This window comes from Python bivittatus, unplaced genomic scaffold (assembly GCF_059951505.1).
Source record: "Python bivittatus isolate LINGU-HERP-01145 unplaced genomic scaffold, Pbiv_v1 ctg000980_np1212, whole genome shotgun sequence".
NCBI lineage: Eukaryota > Metazoa > Chordata > Lepidosauria > Squamata > Pythonidae > Python > Python bivittatus.
The window spans coordinates 53,701,021-53,721,297 of NW_028277125.1; the positions used below are offsets into that span (position 1 = coordinate 53,701,021).

General features: G+C 36.4%; 1 protein-coding gene across 2 annotated transcripts in view; it reads left to right on the forward strand.

Moving 5' to 3' along the window:
• The window catches only part of ATRNL1 (attractin like 1), a 578,187-nt gene that overhangs the window by 34,278 nt on the left and 523,632 nt on the right, over nucleotides 1-20,277 (forward strand). For both annotated transcript variants that reach the window (XM_088131807.1, XM_088131808.1), the window contains exons 6-7: nucleotides 12,317-12,491; nucleotides 13,928-14,015. In XM_088131807.1, coding sequence (XP_087987933.1) covers nucleotides 12,317-12,491; nucleotides 13,928-14,015 — 263 coding nt within the window. The remainder of the gene's footprint in view (nucleotides 1-12,316; nucleotides 12,492-13,927; nucleotides 14,016-20,277) is intronic.

Here is a 20,277-nt window from a genome sequence, read left to right on the forward strand (position 1 = left end):
CTGAGGGACCCTGCATTATCTGTCAATAATTATCTAACATATGAAGTAATTTTAATTCCAGTGCCTGTGTTCTCATTGTTTCAGTAAACAGTCACATGGCTCTTTAATTTTTATTAAATAATTTCAGAACTTTGTAAGTACCTGGCTTCAAAGCATGGTGTACCTCTATGAACATTCCCTAGCTGTTATATTGAGGATTATACAGGTATTTCTGGTTGACTAATTCTGGGAGAATTTAGTGAATATCCTGGCATTGCAATTGAACTGTACAGCTGGAACAGGCTGTTTAGGCCAATGAGTCTAACCTATTCAGGGTAGGAATCAAAATTTTCATCCCTGACAGATTGAGAGCTCACCACTTCTCTAGGTTATTGGTTCCCCTGTCAATGTGCTCTTTTTGTTAAGAAGTTTTTTCTAAAATTTAGTTGGAATCTGCCTTCCTGTAAGTTAAAATGTGTTATTTCATGTCCTGCACAAAACACGTTTTGACCTCCTTATGCATGATATTTTATCAGATATTTAAATAATGCTGTAATACCCCCCTCAGTCTTCTCAAGACTTAATATTCCCAAATTCTTAAATCTCTATTTTTTTTTCTGGATTTGTTAGCCTGTTCCAGTTTTTCTGAATCCTTCTTAAAATGTGTTCCCTGGAATAGGAGACAGTAATCAAGCTTGGGTCTGAATAAAGTAGACCTATTCACTGATCTGAAGACTATGCTTCTGTTGATGCAACTTAAAATTGCACTTGTCTTTTTGTAGATGTATCACATTGCTGATTTATGTTCAGTTTATAATCAGCTGTTCAGAGATCTTTTTCATAACTACTGTTATCAAGCCAGATATATCCTATCCTTTACTGTGCATTTGGTTCATCTTTCACAAGTGAAGAATTCTGTATTTTTCTCTGATAAATTTTGTTCTGTTATTTCCAGTCCATTTTCCAGTATTAGATGTCCCACCTAGTTTTGATAACCAACCCCTCTACTTCTGCATTCAAATAAAGTATTGGATAATAGGGATTCTTTCCATCAAACCTTGTAGCATCTTTTCATACCTCAGTCCAGTTTGATTATCAATCAGTTATGCATGCATACCTTTTAAGGCAGTGATTTTGCCATTTAATTGTCATAACATCCAGCCAACCTTAGCTAGCTTGTTAATTACAATGTCATGAGATGGTTTGTCAAATGCTTTGCTGCAATCATGCTACTGTGTTCCCATAATCTGGTATGAAAAATTATTCAATTAAAATAAGATTAGTTCAGCAGGGCTTGCTCTTAACCAATTCATGCTGGGTTATCACTAAGTTTTCAAAATGCCTATGTTTTATGATTTGTTCTAGAATCTTCATTGGTCTGTTGATCCCTTGATCATCCTTTTTGATCTTAGAAACAACATTTGCCTTCGTCCAGTCATCTGGCGCTTCATCAGTCTTCTGAGATTTCTGAAATATAAGTTCTCAAATAACATTACTCAATGCTGTTTCAAAAAGGACTCAAATAACACTACTAATGCATAAAAGTTTAGCCACTCCATCAGCAATTCATATGATTCTGGAGATTTAAATTCATTCAGAGTGAATAGTTATTCTCTTACCTTGTTTCTGTCAGTCTCAAATTTCAATCCTGTCACTTCATGCTTCTCTTCCCAGTGTAACAAATACAGTGGTACCTCGGGATACGAATTTAATCCGTTCCGTGACTCTGGTTGCAACTCGAGTTGGTCTCAAGCTGAGGTAAAGTTTCCCATAAGGTTCAATGTAAATCCGGTTAATCTGTTCCGCCCTCCGCCCGAATTTGGTTGCAACCCGAGGCAATTTTCTCTTCAGAGCCTTACTCCCGCCAAGCCTGCTCTGCATTTTCTTTGGAGCCATGCTAACACGCACACCAAAAACCTTTGCAAAACACTGCAAAACACACCACAAGCCTCACCGAACATCTCCTTGCTACCGCGACCTCTCCCACAGGAAGCCGTGACCACGTGGCAGCAGGGAAAATGGCCGCAGATCCGGTTCGTAACTAGAGGCAACTTCGTAACCTGAGGTAAATTTTTCCTGCCGAAGCTGGTCGTAACCTGAAATGTTCGTTAGTAGAGGCGTTCATATCCCGAGGTACCACTGTACTAATACCTTATTGTGGGTAAAACAAATAAAACAAGATAGATAAAGGTTGCAGAGCAGGGCTTCTTGAATTCTTTCCAAAACTTTTACCAACAATGGCAAAGAAGATGTCTGTATTTTCTTTTGTGTAACAAAATAGTAGATTATGTCTTTGTGTGCACCTTTTCCCCTAGAGACTACTTAGAGAGGTTGCATATGTGTTGCCTTTGTGTGGCTTCTGCTATCCCGTCATTTTGCGTCTGTATATTGTTTATGTGTGCGCACTGGAAAGCATGAAATGGGCTTCATGTGTTCTGTTGTGTGTTATGTATCCAGGAAAGAGGAGGTTTAGCATGAAGCAGTCAGCAGCATTCCAGCCACTGACCAACTTCCTTTCCCGTAGGTGATTTTTTTCTTTTGACTACTTTTTCTGTCACACTAAATTTGGCCCCCTTCTGTTCCATTTTCAGAGAGTTATCCTGCTGAAGGACAGAGTTTTGAATCCCTTTACTTCAGGGTTCTTAACTTTATGTGCTTTTGATCACTTTGGGAGTCTGGTGAAACCATGGACCCCTTTGCAAAAAGTGTATTTAAATGGATAAAATAAGATACATAGATATAGAAAAGACTTCTTGGAAAACAAACACAATGGATTCTAGATTTCTAGAATCATAGGATTAATGGTTTGTATGAATATTTAGGTACAAAAGAACCTTGGAAATGTAAACTGTGTTGACAATTATCAGTTACATGCTTTTGAGGAAATGGTACTTTACACAACCACGTGTATACTAGTTTTGCTTTTTAAGGGTATAATAATTTTAGATACTGTAGTGAAATTTAAGTTAAACATCTTGGGAGTCTAGAGGCCATAAAATACTTTGTTGCCAACATTCATTACTGAATGAAATTCGATTTCAATTACTGTAGAGGTTAGTGAAAATAAAGTTGTAATTTTTTTTCCTGTTCAGGTTCCCAGCCCCTCTGAAATCTATCCATGGACCCCAGATTAAGAACCCCTGCTTTACATAATTTATTTTAATACTCTCTTGGGTTGGAAAGAAGAAAAATAAATTGAGTAGCTTTGCCTATACTTTGTTACAAAAACATAAACTTTCAAGCATTTCCAGTTGTGGACACTTGGATGCCTACAGGTTTCAGATATAGCCTAGGGAAATGGTACTCTTTACTGGGTTCTGGAGACAGGGATTGCAACCTAGTTGGCAATCTTATGCCAACACAAAAATAGATAAATAGCAAATCATGCTTGAAAATGTTTAGGAAAGCTTATTTCTCTGTATCTAGTAGGGATGTGTGATGCAAACTTGCTTTCCCTTAGCACTTTACTTCTTGTGATGGAGGTTGTATGTTCTCCTTTGAGCCTTACTTTACATGTTGGAGATAATATGTGCTATGCCATATGAAGCAATGAGGAGAGACAAATCTTCTTCATTCATACTATTCTGCTGCTTAGAAAGGGGAAGCAATTTACAGTTTTCCTGTAATGAGCGAGTCACTTAAAGCTTCATCAAAGTGAAGTGTCCCTCTTATGCTGATATGGTTCTAGAAGCCAGCTTCTAGCTGGGTTCATCAAGTCATGAAACAGTAATACAGTTTGTTTAGTTGTGTCTAAACAAACCAGCCAATTATGGCATATTCAGTAAACAGTGCTTTAAAAGCCTGGTTTTGATTTAAGTTTGTATGAACCCAGCACTGGTAGCCTTCATAAGGGAATTACTATTGGGAAGAAGGGATTGTGAGGGAAAATATACCCTATGGCCACGTTTCCACAGTTTGTTTGGGTTTTGTTTGAGCATGATCTGTGAACTCAGCTTTTGTGATTTGTAAACTCTGGTCAATGCCTTAGCATGAATTGTAAACTTATCACATTATTTCTTTCCCACATTGGTACCTGGAAAAGGTCCTGATGCTCTGTTTATATTTTGCTGCTTGGGGGAATTGTTTATAGCCTGAAAGGGAATTATCAGGATGATAAGCATGCACAAGTACTTCTGAGAAGGATTTCTTTCTGTTTTCTGAGCTGGGCTGTTTGAAGAACCTTTTTTTTTTCCTTGTGGTAATGTCTTTCTATTATGTTTGTGCAGGAAAATATTTTTTAGACCCTTTATGCAGACTGTTGAGCAAATGCTTACTCATTATGTTGATCTTGGATGCTTGTAATTGACCACCTGGTTTATTTTATATTTATGTGTTACACTGTATTTTAAATAAACTGAATTTGAGCTGATGGAAATTTGACATATTGAAGGTTAATGTATTTCAACTCTCAGTTCTGTGAACTGATATGAGCACAAACTATCAGAAAAATGGGCTCTATAGAATAACTGACCATAGAGATTTGCTCAAGTCAGTCAAAAGCAGTATGGGAACCAAAAAACCCAACATTCTGAATAGGTACCATATTCTTAAGAATGGCATAGGATGTTAAAAATTTAGCTATCATCTACTTCTTTTTCTTCCTCTTTACACATGCCTAGGAATTTTTATCCTCTCTTTTATTTAGAAGGAGGAGATTTAATACTTTTTTTCCAGCTCATGTTCCCCCTCCCCCCCACCATTAAATTTGATATGGCTATGTCTTAAGGAAAAAAAATGGCATCATTGGGTCTCTTCTCCTTAGCTTTGCAATTTTTATGTTGAGGTGAGGCTTTACTGGTGAAGAAGTTTAGAAAATTGACTTGACCACAATTTCAACTGTAGTTTATAGAAAGTTAACTGAACCATGGCATGTTGTCTGGAAGTGTAGATTAATCCCCTTCTGTCCCCCAGATATATAACTGTTTCCAGACACACTTCCCGACATTTATTGTTATTTTATTTGCTGTGAGGGTTGAATGAAAAGTAATGCTTCCATCTCTATGATGTTAGTTTATATAGGGATATTTTAATAATTGAAACAGAAAAATAATCCTTGAAATAAGCTCTTTTGTTATTGCATTGCTTCTCCACATAAACACCATCATTCGCTGCATGCTTCTGCCAACAACGGACAAACCTCTTAAAGCTGTCGTGAAAGAACTCCACACTTTATCTCTTCAATCAGGTCCTGACAGTTTTTTACCACCTCCTCATTTGGGTAAAACAAATGCCCATGAAGATATTCCCTCAATGTTGGGAAAAGGTGAAAGTCACGTGGTTCCAAGTCTGAACTGTATAATGGATGGGGCAAGACCATGAGACCCAATTTCACCATTGCCTCTTGGGTGGCTCATGAGGTGTGAGATCTAGAGTTCTCAGGTTGCAGCAGAATTTCCTTTTGGTGATTCCAAACTCTGCTTAATCATTGTTTCAAAGTTTTGTTGTTGCAATGTAGCACTCAGGCAGGTTCAAAGAAATGTATATGAGTAACACCATTTTTATCCCCGAAAAGTGTAAGCATGAGTTTTCCTGCTGAAGACTAGGTTTTGAATTTTTTTTTTCTGCAGGTGAAGCTTTGTGATAATATTCCATGGACTGACACTGTGTTTCTGAGTCAGTGATGAGGCCATGTTTCGTCAGCTGTTATTTCTTCATGTGATGCTGTGAAGAAATTCCTCACCTTCATTCTTGTAATGTGACAAATGCTGGCAGATTTCAACTCTTGAAGTTTTCCTTTCTGCCATCAGCATATGAGTAACCCATCTTGAACAAACCTTCCAATATTTAGGAACATCAATTATGCGACCCATGGGTTCTTGTGAAATGTCAAGTTTGACAGCAATTTCTCTTTAAGTTATCCATCAATTGTCCTTAAACAGTTCATCAACCTTTCTCATGTGCAATTTGTGCTGTTTCAGGTTGTCCACTTCGTTCTTGATCACACAAATCAGCTCTTCCTAGTTTACCATATTTACATTTTTTTGGCCCAGTGATGCACAGTACTGATGTCAAAACAGTCATCATCATAAACAACCTGCATTCTGTGGTGAATTTCAATCAGAGGGACTTCCTTGGCAGTCAAAAATTCAATCACAGTGTATTGCTTAAAGCGCACCGATGAGTACTCACTGCAGGCTTATATCATATCATGAAAAACAACAATAGAACCTTTTCTCACAGCAAATTCCTGCCAACTGAAGGAAAGAACCAATGTGAAAGAACACATCGGAGCTTCTGATACATCAGTACTGCCATCTGTTTGTGACTCATAACATTGGAATCATTACTTTTTATTCAACCCTCGTATATTTAACAATTCAGAAATTTAGAAGTTTTGCTATAACATGACTGAAGGTGCTGACTTCATTATTAATCAAGAATTGTATCAATCCCCCTGTGGAGTTGGCAGTATCAGAACAATTACTCATGAACTGCTATTTATCCCATTTTACAGACATTTGTAAAACAGTTAATTATTCCACTGTTATTATCTCTCTCTGACAATTTTTCAGATATTTTTGTGTTTTTTCTGCTAGCAGATTGAGATGGACTTGTGACAGTAAAACTAACAAGTGTTTACATCTATTTAAAAAAAATATCCTTCATAACACATTAAGATAAATTGTAGCTTCCAGTGAAAAAGAAATGGAAATTATACTCCTGAGATGCCTGAGCAGAAAGAAGGGGAGGAGACATCCTAGGGTGTGGCATTTCTGTCAGCTTCAACAGAAAAATGGATGGAAGTAGAAAAAGTAGTACAAGCCCTTTGGTTTCTTACAACTAAGGAGAAGGTGGGTGCGGGATGCTCACGGCATCTCCAGGCCTGTGGAAGAAGGAAAAGGACACACTAGAAGGAAGATGGTGTAAAGTGTGAGGTTGGCAAGCTAGAATTAGGATCTGAGACCACATAAGACATACCAAAACATTGTGGAGGGCTACAAACTGTTAGCAAAAAGTTTGTTACCATGTAAGCTTGAAAAAAGGAGCTGCAGGATTTAAACTTGAAGCTGACATATAAATATGGCTAGGTTCCTAGATTCTTCAGTAACAGATATTTATCATTACCAGAGGTTCTTTTGCAGTACATATATCAGAGCCTCATACATGACTCCTCCACTGGTAAATAAATTAATAAATATTTTTGTTCCTAAGAAAGAGATTTTTTGCATGCTCAGGTGAAGCCCTGACACAGTGTTTTATAATGGAGATTTTTTTTCCCCTCCTAAGTTTTGGCCATTGTCATGCTATGCTGTGAGTGAGACAAAATAGTCTTTTTGTTGTGAAAGAGCTAAGCCCACACAGTCAAGTGTGTTTGGGAAACAATGCTGTCTGTTGCTAGCATATTATTCCTGTCTATCAATCCTATTTTATAGGATCATTTAAGGTATACATAGTTTGCCTTTAAGGACAAAAAGCTTCCCAAGTTGGGTTTGTGTGTGGGGGGGTGTACCTTCAAGTCAGCATTGACTGGCCCAAGGTCACCCCGCTGGCTTCTCCTGGTTTTTGACCTGATACCTTAACCTCCAAACTGGTTCTCTTTTCAAGTTGGTTTGTATAGAATAAAACTAGAACTTTCCTTGGAGTAAATCTTTTCTCCAAAGTTTCAGTCAGTTTTAGTCTTAAATATATTTAATATATTCTATTTATCTTATAGAGAGCCAGTTTGGTATAGTGGTTAAGGTATCAGGCTAGAAGCTAGGAGATTGTGAGTTCTAGACCTACCTGAGGCACAAAGCCAGCTGGGTGACCTTGGGCCAGTCACTCTCTCTCCACTCAAGATGGAATGGAAACTACTTCTGAAATCTTGTCAAGAAAACTATAGGGACTTGTCCAGGTCACATCACTGACTCAAAGGCACAAAATAAAATTATATTATAAATATCTTAAAAGCTAGTGATAGGATCCTGACAAACTTCAGATAGCAAAGTATTCCAGAATTTAGATGCTGCAGTGCAAAAGGTCTTTTAATCAACCTAGTAGTCATCAAGGGAGGACAAGAGAAAAAGGCTTCTGTTTCTATTCCAGATCTTAAAGCGTGGGCAGGTTGAGATTTGGGTGAATCACAGGAACATGGTAAAGAAATGTGAAATACATCAATAAGAGTAAGAACTGAGTGAGATTAGCGTTAGCAGGTTGAACCAGAACAGAAAGTGGTTTTAAATATAGTGTGAATTAGGAACTGAGGAGAGTTTAGGAGAAATGTAGGGAATAAATTGGATTTGTCTATATAAGTACATCCATTGGGATCGGTGCAATAGATACTTGAAAACAGTGCAGTATCTCAGGCCAAGAAGTTAAGTTTTTAATGCTTAATTGGATTTTCAGGTATTTCTTTAAAACATTATCATTTATAAAGATAGATATTTCTATCCATTAAAAACATTCTTGTTTTTTAATATATGCTATTTAAAAAAATACAATATCAGTACAAAATTATGCAGACTTCAAGTCCATTCAGCTCTATGTTAGCATAAGTTGTTAATGGTTAACCAGACCCTTTTGGTTCAGATTATAAAGAGTTTATTTAGCATTCTAATATGTCTTTTTAAACAATTGTGACCTCTGGTGGATACACTGAAATGAACATCTAGAATGGTAGTCAAAGTTATGTGTGAAAAAAGCACTATTGTTCAAGATCTTTCTAAAATGTCCTTTTGAAATAAATCCTAATACTAGTCTAATTACTGAATCACACTATAATGTTTCAATTACAGACTGTTGTATACATTTCAATAATTTCCAATCTGCACATTTTAGCATTGCTGTCTCGTACATAGTGACATAATGAAGTGGAAAATGCAGCCTATTGTACATTAGTCATAGTGATATACAGTATCATTTACACCCATGCTTAGCTCTTTTAGCAGTGAAGGAGATTATACATGCTTTCTTATTATTAGAGACTTTGTTCCACCAATATTATGAATCAAATATACCAAAGAGAAGTGTTAAAAAATACAATGGTAAGTTATCTCTCTCTAATTCAGATTAGCAGGAATACTGCATTTTCAGTCTCAGAATTACAGTTGATCTCAGTATAATATATAGTGATATAAGATGACTAGAGCCTTTAAAAATGACAGTCTTGCCTAAATTCACACCAAATTCATTCCAGGCTAGTTTATAAGAATTAGACTTTAACTAGAAATGTTTTTCAGGCAATGAATAATGAATTCCTTCGGTCATTGTTTAATTATAACAGGTTTTTTGTTTTTTTTACTACACTGTCCATTTTTGCTTGGAAAATTTAATATATTGTGCAGATTCTATCTTTGTATATAACAACAATTAAATAAGGTGATTAGGGATATGGGCAATATGGTGGTAATTTAAGGCATTCCCAACCTGTGCAACAGATGTGCTCCAAATCAGATTTGCTGATTGAATATAGAGCCCTACCAAACAGTATGACATTAGGATTCAAGCAATGTGTTTCTCTTTATAATAAGTTTGATTAATGCAAATGTCTGTCACCTCTGGTATGGCATTGCTGGTACTGGAATAAGTAATGGTGCTAGTAGTGAGCTGTCACAATCTGGAATTCATTAAAGGAAAGTTGGCGCTTTGTGTTATTTTTCCTATTTAGTCTCAAAATTCTGTAACAGGACTCACGTGTCAAACATATTCCCTTATATGTCTGCATAACAGACTTATCAAATTAATATGGTATGTTAAAATAGGTAGTTTGTAAAATAAGTCAGATATCTTGTCTTCAGATTTACAAGCTGTGATATGTGCTGGTCCTAGTTCTCATCTTTTGGCTAGAATTTCATATGTGTACAGATCTATTATCCCCCTGCTGCATCTTAAACTACCGGTTCAAGTATACAAGTTTAATTAGACTATAATTGTTTAGAAAATTGTGCGGTGATAGATATCACAGTTCCAGCAGTAAAAACAGTTCCTATGTCATGGTATAAAAGGTGCGACTTGAAATATCTTACAGATCTCCATTATATTTAACCCTGTGTTATCCCCCCCCCCCCCTTTTGGTGCCCATGGATATAAGGAGCTGTCCAGTATACTGGATCAAGAAAATGAGCATTTATGTTTATTGTAGATGTAAAGGGCGCATAAATGGTTCATGTAAATGTAGACTTTCACACTCTATGATAATTTACTATAATATTGAGTGAAATAAGTATGAGAAATAAATAACTAATGTGTAAATTACTTCTTATTGTGTATATTTTCTTTGGTTTTTCTATAAATAATTATTTTTAAGATTATTCTGATTCAGAAGATAATACTTAAATACTTTAAAAAGTAGCAAGAAATATTGTATGTATTACAGTGCAATTCTCTGTATTGGGTACTATGGAAAAAACACATTTTCAAACATAGTTTCATTTTTTGCTTTTTTGCTTTTGTTTTTATTAGAATGGGATGAAATTTCTAGATACAGTAGATCTTTATGTTCAGTCCTGCCAAATTTCATATAAATAGATGTGAGGGGTTTCAGTCCTTAAACCTGGCTTTATTTTTAATGCATGATCTGTTTGTTTGGGATGGAAGTCATTAAAATTACAGCAATAATTGTGCCTTACGGGCCACAATTGTGAGGAATATCTATTACATACTGAGGAATTTGGAGACAAAGGGAATAAGTGTTGATAATGAACTATGAATACAGAAAGTCATATGCATAAATAGACTGTTAATGACAGATTCTTAATGATGTGTACAGCAGGGGATAATAGATAATAGATCTGTACACATAATAAGCAAAAATAAGCAAAATTATATGGAACAAATCTATAATAAAATCAAATAATAAAAAAAATTACGAGCGTATTGCTAGATATACTGTTATTAAACAGCTGCAAGTCACTGAAATCCAATATTCTATTATTCCTTTGCTTCCAACTAGCTGTTGAGGAAGAGGCTTCTGTAAAGGTTTAGGTGATACTCAAACTGAATTAAATTGTTCCTGTTTTATGAGGGGCCTTAAATATCTATTCAAATTTTAAAAATTGTCCAAATGGATAAAATTAACATAATTATAGCTGCTTAAAAAAAAAAGACAGAATGGATCCAAAACACTTTAATACTCATATGCATAATTTGCATATGGCATGCTCCAGAGCGGAACTGTGCTCATTTTGGCTCTGTGTCTGTCAAGAGAGGCTCCTGACATTATTGAGTCTACAAGGACATCCCTACAGACACTAGGCAGTAATGAATATACTTAGAAGCAAACTGCTGTCTGTCTGACCTCAATAATTCATGGCTGATCATCACTCAGCTGGTTTATTGAAAGGTGCTCTATATGGGTCTCCCTTTGGAGATAACCTGGAAGCTGCAGTTGGTACAAAGTGCAGCAGTAAGATTATTGGCAGGTCTGACCCACAATTTAGAATTAGACCTAGGCCCAGTTCAAAGTGCTGGCCTGCTGAAAGTTCTCTCCCATTGTGAGGTTAATGGGATATGAGGGTAATGAGATACAGGTCTTTTCTGTAAAAAAACCTATGGTATGGAATACCTTCCCCTAGAAGTACATGTAGCCCCCACCTTGCCACAATTCCATAAACAAAACGATTTTATTCCAATGTGCTCTCAGTCCCAGCTGATGACTGTGGGGGCCTGTGTTGCATTTTTTCTTGGGTGTTTGCTTTGCTTTTGTGGTTAATTTTTGTTTTTGATTTTGACTTAGTTATGTTTTTCTTTTTGCTTGATGTTGTACACAGCCCAGAGTTCTTCAGGACTGGGGTGGGTTATAAGTGCTTTAAAGTAAAATGAAGAAACCCAAACATAAATATTTCAGGGAGTTTTTAACATTCAAGATGAATTGGGTTGGGGTTTTTTTGGGGTGTGTGTGTGAAACAGTGGAACACATTAGTTTTCTCTGTAATATATTGTATCTCATAATTACTGTGCTGCATCAGATTACAATGAATCTGATGAACCATGAATTACACGAAAAAGAATAAAATTTTATAGGTGAATATATTTTTTCTTATACATAATTATTTTTGTTTAATTTACCACTTGGTGTCACTGTTCTTCACAATGTCTTTCTCCTACATGCTAAAAGTAATACAAAAGCATAACTTCTGTATGCCCTTAGGATCTTCTTTAAAGATATGAAAATATTTAGAGTAAAAATAAAATTTATCATCTCAGAAACCAATATGCTATTTAAAGTACATGACAATGCAATTTTTCCAGCTTTTAAAAATTTTCATACATAGTAAGTGTTCTACAATATATGAGGTCAGGTCACTTCATATATTGGACTATCTCAATTATAATTGCTACCAAAAATTATTGTGTTTGGATTGATAAGAGGACACCCCAGGTATGATTTTGTTCTCCCCCTGTATTTCTTTTTAAACAGGTCCTGATTGTTCTTTGAATGTTCCCTCAATGGAGTCATATTGGATTCTGCCTAATGTGAAGCCATTTAGTCCATCTGTAAGCAGGGCTTCCCATAAGGCAGTTCTGCATGGAAAGTTGATGTGGGTAATTGGTGGATACGCATTTAATTACAGTACCTTCCAGATGGTATTGAAGTAAGTTATTTCTTTCCTTAGTTGTATTTGTATTACTTTTGTGTACATTTGTTAACATTTAATGAAAAGCATTCCTCTCTCATATACCTGCCTTGCTTTCATGGCTGCCTCATGGTTCAATTGAGAACTTCCAGAAAAAGAGATGATTGAAAGTGAAGTTCTGTGGATTCATGGGCTAATTGGGGGTTTTTCTCTGGGATGGCAGGGCTGTTTGCTTTCACTTATATTTGGCTTATATACATGAATTTTATAAAAAAAATTATAAAGCTTCAGAGTTTTCTCCCTTAAATGATGCAAAGCTCTGCAGTAGTACTGCTGGACCTATTTCTCCTTAAGGAAGTGGAGACTGCAGAAATCCAGGGACTCACTCATAGAATAAGCAGATATGTGTCCAAATATAGCAAGACTGATCTACCCCATTTTGGAATTTGCCTCATTTCTAAGACTTCCTTTGGCAGTCCTGCTACCAATATCTGGAAGAGACTTCTGTGCGTGTGCAAAAGCATTTTCATAGATGAATGTCCACCTACTTCACCTCTAAAATGTGTGAAATTGTTCATAGAGTTCAGTATTTATCCTGCAGAATCATAAATATTACATATGTACTAGCAAAATTATTTCTACCTGAAAAATGGAGACCTGAACTTGTACAGGGGGACACACCGCAGGTTTCACTCTAAAGGAATGAAGGTAAAGGAAATCAGGAACAGGTCTGGGCCTTAGAATTTGAAGGAAATCTGCTCCACTGAGAGAGGCCTGAGAAAAAAGGCTTTATTTTGCATTAATTAATTAATTAATTTCTTTGGGAGTTGCATTTGACTCCCCACCTTCTTAGTGTTCAGATTATCTGTAAAGAGACATTTCTTTCACCTGGATTTTAATTACAAAATTGTATTAATTTTAATTTATGTCCTAATATTTTGGATTTTGTTTTTTATAATTTGAGTACTTGATTGACCAAATATCAAAATTGTGTTGTGCTTAAAGGTTTGCCCCTTCTGGGAGGAACATTAAATACCTTTAACTTCAGTGAGAAACAACTTGGCCTGGCATTGTCAATGTCAACTGATGGCTTTTTTGACAATGCTTTAATGAAAATGAACTGCCCCACAAAAGAAATACCTGCAACTTTCAGAGAATGCTCACCTCATTATTAAGGACAAGCCATAAACCCATTGAGAATAATCAGACACTCAGTAATAATCAATTGAAAATATTGTTTGAAATGTTATTTAATGTTTAAAAGTGTTTTATTGGTTAAAAATATTGGTGCGGTCAGGAGAAAGTTGCAAAAATAGGAAAATTTAAATTCTAATTTATTATATTTATTAGATGTTATATTAGGAAGAAACAGAAAATGATACCTTAATTTGTAAGAATATATAAGCCTAGAATTTGCTTCCAGGTAATAAACTATTTATCTATTCATTTTTTAGCTATAATTTGGAAAGCAGCATCTGGAATGTGGTACCTATATTGAAAGGACCTCTTCAGAGATATGGACACACTATTGCTTTATATCAGGTTTGTTCTATTCAGGATTGAGTTTGAAAGCTTCTATATTATTATTATTGTTGTTAGTTGCACAGTCAGCCAGTTGTTTAGACTGGATTTGGCATTTTTATCCACCTATCGAAGAAGTTAATATCAAGGGAGGAATCTTTTCAAGGAGGCTCACTATCATCACTACTGTTTGTCACTGCATTGATTCCTCTGTCAACAATACTGAACAAGTTAGGCCATGGCTATCAAACATCAAAAACATCTACCAGGCTATCCCACCTCCTTTACATGGACTATCTGAAGCTGCATGGAAAAGCACCATCTGAAATGGAATTGCTGCTCATCACTGTCCATATATACACCAAAATATTGTAATGGAGTTTGGATTGGACAAATGTGCCACCTTTACCATCAACAGGGGAAAAATAGTGAAAACTGAAGGAATCAAGATGTCCTATGGAAATCACATGAAGAGTCTGTATGAAGATGATCATTACAGATACTTGGGCATCCTTCAAGCTGACAACATCAAGCACACTGAAGAAGAAGGTTAGTAGTGAATACATCATGAGAGTGAAGAAGATCTTAAAGTTCCACTTCACAGGAGGAAATACCACCAAGGTGATTAACACCTGGACAATTCCAGTCATTAGATATACAGCTGAAATAGTGCACTGGACTCAAGCTAAACTAAAAGCCCTGCATAGGAAGACCAGAAAAACAATGGCAGTGAATCATGCCCGTCATCCCTGCACCGACATTGACAGACTCTATTTACCATGGGGCATAGATGGGCGTGGAATGTTGCAAGTACACTAGACAGTTGAAGAAGGAAAAAGGACATTAGAAGAAGTTGCACTGAAGATAGTACAACATGAAGACTTACTGAATACCAAAGAGACCAAAATGGCCTACAAGAAACACCAAATGAAAAGTAGAAAAGAGACATGGCAAGGCAAAGTATTACATGGCCAGTACACAAAAAACTAGCAGGCAAGGCAGATAACAACAAGACCTGGCAATGGCTAAGAGCAGGAAAGTTGAAGAAAGAGATAGAGGGGCTAATTCTGGCTGTACAAGACCAAGCCTTAAGAACAAATGTCTACTCAATTTTGGCTTTGTATACAACAACAGACAGCAAATGCTGCCTCTGCAAAGAAGCTGAAGAAGCAGTGGACCACCTAGTTAGCTACTGCAAGAAGATTGCACAGACTGACTACAATGGCTTGACAAAGTAGCAACAAAGGTGCATTGGAATATCTGCAAGAAATGCCATTTGCCTGCAAGCAAGAACTGCTAGGATCACAAAATAGACAAAGTAATAAAAAATGAAGAAGCTCTGGGATTTTATAATTCAAACAGACAAGCTCCTGCCACATAATACCCCAGACTTAACAACTGTTGATAAGAAAGACAAAAAACTCTGGATAGTGGACACTGCAATACCTGGAGAAAACAGAATAGAAGAGAAAGAACTGGAGAAAATCACAGAATACAAAGACCTGCAAATAGAAATAGAATGACTGTGGCCAAAGAAAGCAAAGATAGTACCAATAGTAATAGGTGCCTTGGGTGTTTTCCCAAAACCTCTGGAGCACCACTTGAACACCATTGGCATGGACAAAATCACCATCAGTCAATTGCAAAAGGCAGCTTTACTTGGAACAGCTTGCATCCTGAGACAATAACACCATCAAACAACAACATCTGCCTATCCCAGGTCCTTAGGAAGGACTCGATAGATGGATAAAAATGCCACATCTAGTCTAAATAACTGGCTGACTGTGCGACCAACAATAACACAAGTACTGCTACTCAAGAGTCAGGCAATCTCCCTTGCTCCAAAGATTTTTTAAAATTTCTTTTATCTAACAATGAATGGAGAAGTGATTGGGTATATATGAAAGGGGTTTATTAAATAGTGTTATGAATGCTGTTATGAACAGTGTTATGAATGCTTTCATATATACCTAGTGCTGTGCACTATTTTTTAAAATTATTTTTGGATTCTGTAGGGTAGAGAACTAGAAAAAGAATGATGTTGTGATGCTTAGCTGAAGTTTTCCTCCTCCTCCTTCGTCTTTCAAGAGTTGATTACTAACTGTTTTAGCCAGAACAAGTTAGGTGTTAAGAAAACTAGAGGTGTGTATCTCCAAGGTGGAATAAAAATCTGTATTGGACCCTCTGGGTACTTCTGTTTCTTACCCCTCTTTTCTAATTGTGCCTTACAAATATACATGCATAAAAAGGAGTAAGGAATAGTTTGCAACAGTAGATGAGAAAAACAGTGAGATGAGAAAAAGGGTATTGCAATTGTTCACTCCATTTTGTTTATTTACTTGTTTACTAGGTCTTTATATGGAACTCCAGTGCAGAATGACTGTGAGCAGCTTACAGTCCCCTTTTTATTAAAATTAACATAATAAAACAATGTAACAAAAGACCAAACTAACAATTTTAAAGAAGACTCTAGCCTCTGAGGAATAATAAACGTCCAAGCACAATCCAAACTGAGGCCAGTTTATACTAGATCCTCTCCCAGGGCTCTCTTATAAAGCCATGGTTTATGGCTTTCCTAAAACTCAACAGATTGGGGACTACTCTCTTCTTGGGAGATAAAGTATTCCAAACTAAACTAAAAATGATTGATGCTTTGGGCCCTATAGATTACAGTTCCTAAGATATAGGATGCAAAGTGAGCCTACCATACTTGATCTTATTTGATAGGCAGACACACTGGGAGTAAACAGTTTCACAGACATCTAGACCCTGAGCTGTGTGATATCCAGCCCCTTGAATTGCACCTGGAAGCCAACCAACAACCAGTGCAGTTCTAGCAGTAGGGGTGTTACCTTGAAGAACTTGGCATGGATGTCACTACTTGAATAGCTGTATTTGGACCAGTCGAAGTTTCTGGATGGTTTTCAAGGGCAGCCCCACATAGAATGAATTTGAAGCATTCCATTTATTTGCCATCTGCTTTACTTCCATCGTATACTATCCTTGGTGCATTCAGCATGAACTTCCAACTCAGTATTTACTCAAAATATTCCATAATCCAAGCCTGTTCATTTTTACATGTGCATTTTCTAAATCAACAAACATATAATACGTTTCTTTCTGTCATTCTTAATGAAAAATATTTTCCTCTTGATTGCATTCATTGTCAGCCTTGTGAGGTAGACAAGACAGGAAGCATGGCCAGATGAACTAATTCTACTTTATCGTATCGTAGGTTACATTAACAGAATCTTGCAAGTCTGAAAGTACTTTTCTCCCCCATCCCTTTTATAGCCCAGAAACTAGGGATGGTCCCTTCTGAGCCACTTGCCCCACCCACATTCCTGCTGTAGGCTAAGTTGCCTTTTATCTGACCATTCCCTTAGTTGCCTCTCTTCTCCTTATCTACCAAGGTCATTCCCACATACTGTTACATTCATTCAGAATCTTGCATACTTTTGCAAATCCCTGTACCACTTTCAGTATAAATGGAATGCTTTGACTCCCACAGTCTAACTTTCCTGCAAACTTTATCCCATTCTATCAAAAAACGGTTGTAGTAATTTTGTGTTTTTCCCACATTAATAAACAGTAGAATTATACCTCCTTTTAACAAATTTTCTTCATATATGGACAATGAGTTATGTGGAGTCCTTGGTGTTTTCTGAGCTTGGTTGTTTGATTGCATATGTTTCATTACCTGACTAAGTAACGTCACCAGTGCTAGTTAATCAAGCAGACAAACAATCAAGCAGAAGACAATGCCCTAATCAAGGAACTACCAAGGAGAAAGCCACAACCCCACCAACACTGGCAGGGCAAGCTACTGTATATAAACAGAGAACAAACCCCACACTCAGTAGCACTGATAATGTTACCTAGTCGGGTAATGAAACGTCTGCAATCAAACAACCAAGTTCAGAGAACATCAGGGACTCCACAGTTCAATCCTGAGCTTCATATATTCTCTTCTATTGGGACAATGAGTTAGTTGAGATTAACACCCTCCCCAAAGATCCATCTGTTTCCAGAACTCTTATTGACCTTCAAAGCAGATCAGAAGGTTTCTGCACATCATTAATGTAAATCAATGTACTGTGAAAGACTGAAGATAATTATATATAAAAATGATATGACTCTATCTACTAGTTAACAGTAAAAATATCTCTGATGAGCAAGGAGAATAGACTAATCTTGATTTATAGATTTGTCATTGTCTATATTGTTGCATGGTCTGAAATTCTTAAAAAGGATGCCTGGTACTGTTGACTTGAACAATGCTGATCACCTGCTGGAAAGAGAGGATGGTGGATGCAAATAAGTACCATAATCAAATTGTCATTATTCTCAGCAGATAGAATTAGTCCTGTCAGAACTGATAGCACCATCTGTTAGGTGTCCATATGGCAGCATAGTATGGTTCACGTGCTATTAGGTATTACATTCAGTTGTTCTCTTTTTTTGTATTCTTTTGCATCATACTTCTGTATTGAAATCCTGGAAGAAAATATGGACACTCTGTTAGCATTGTTTTCTGGATTGTAACAATCCTTTAAAAGGGAAAAATCATTTCCATTCTGTTTCTGAATGGAAAAGACTGGAAAACAGCCAAATCTCAAACCACAATATGATTATTTATAAAATCTTTTAAATGTTTTTTCTAATCTGCTAAGTTTCAATTTATTGATTTAAGTTATAATGATGTAAGAATAACTGATTTTAAATTATTTTATTTAAAAACATTTAATATGTATTTAAAACAATTGTTGCAGCAAACATAACATTTCTTTCAATTAGAATTTGTTTGGTAGTTGGAGACTGATGGTATGACTTCCAGTCATCTGCTACTTATCAACATAAAGACTATTGAGCATAGTTAGGAGTAAGAGAAAATGAATCAATAATTTTGTCTGCTTGTATTAATCTATTGCCTCTGTGGAGTTTGACTGTAATGATTCTGAGAAGCAATGACATCTTGAAAAACTCAGGACTAAGACTGTTGGTTCTAAGCATTTCCAGTTGTGTAAATAAAAAATATTATACAAAGGAAGGATTATTTCTCAGAGGGTTCTTACCATAATATAATTTTTACAGATTTATAATTTATTTACCAATAATGTTTAAAAAGCAAAGTAAATCTGAAGTATATTCAGTTGTAATCTATAGAAGATATTCAAATAGTAATTATGTTGATATTAAAATGAAACTACAGGTAGTCCTCGCTTAACAACCCTAATTGGGATCAGCAACTCTGGCCCTAAGCAAAGTGGTTGGTAAGTGGGAAATCATGTGACCACGACTCTGCTTTCTGGCTGGAAAGAGACAAGATTGCTCAGTTTCACACCTTTGGCTTTTGTTTGTCCCCTAACCACTCCCTGCCCTTTGGAATGCTCGAGTGCCTGTACTCGAGTCTGTCTAGTACTGTCTTGTACACGTTGAACGCAATGTGATCACGCTGGCAGCCCAGGGCTGAAAGCTGGGAACATGCTACGCAAACAGCCTACTCTCTTGCAATCCTTTACTCTCCATTCACTCTCTTCTGCAAAAGGGGGAAAAGAAGAAAATTACAGATCAGGCACAGGACACGGTGTACTAACTGTAAAGGTGATCACATAACTCAGAGCTGCTGCTAAGGTCTTAAATATCATAAATTGGCCTAACATTTTTTTAGCACCGTTGCAACTTCAAACAGTTGCTGAATGAGTAATTGGTATAATATTGTATAAATGCAATATTTATTACTATTTTGCAATGTAGAGGTTTTACAGGAGATGTCAGGAGAGGACTTTAAAAGAGTAACATGAACAAGATACTATAGTGATTTGTAAAGAACATTCATTTATGGTGGTACAAAGCACATTTTTAATGTACTAAAAATTTTTGCGATGATTGTAATATACATTGAGGGAAGACAATAGTATCAAAATGTTAACGGCAATCATGTTTTGTGAAGAAAACAGAATGATCATTCTGCCTCAGAAAGAAAAGTTCTTGCTAGTTTGAGCTAAAAGGGGAGGATTGGAAAAGTCAGTAGAACAGGAATCCTAGGACATGAGGAAGCTCGGGACAGCTTGGCTTAAAAAGGCTATCTGAGGCCATTTGAGCATGTAAGGCTGCTTTTTACAACTGGAGTACAGGGCAATAGTCTAGTACTGTCTGAAAGCGTTCAGGTTTAAAAAGAAAAAAACCCCACTATTTCCCACCCAAAGGTTATTCTGGTTAGGAACAGAACTCAGAACTGAGTGAGGTAAGGTTAGGAAAGAAAAGGGCTAGTGAAAAAGTG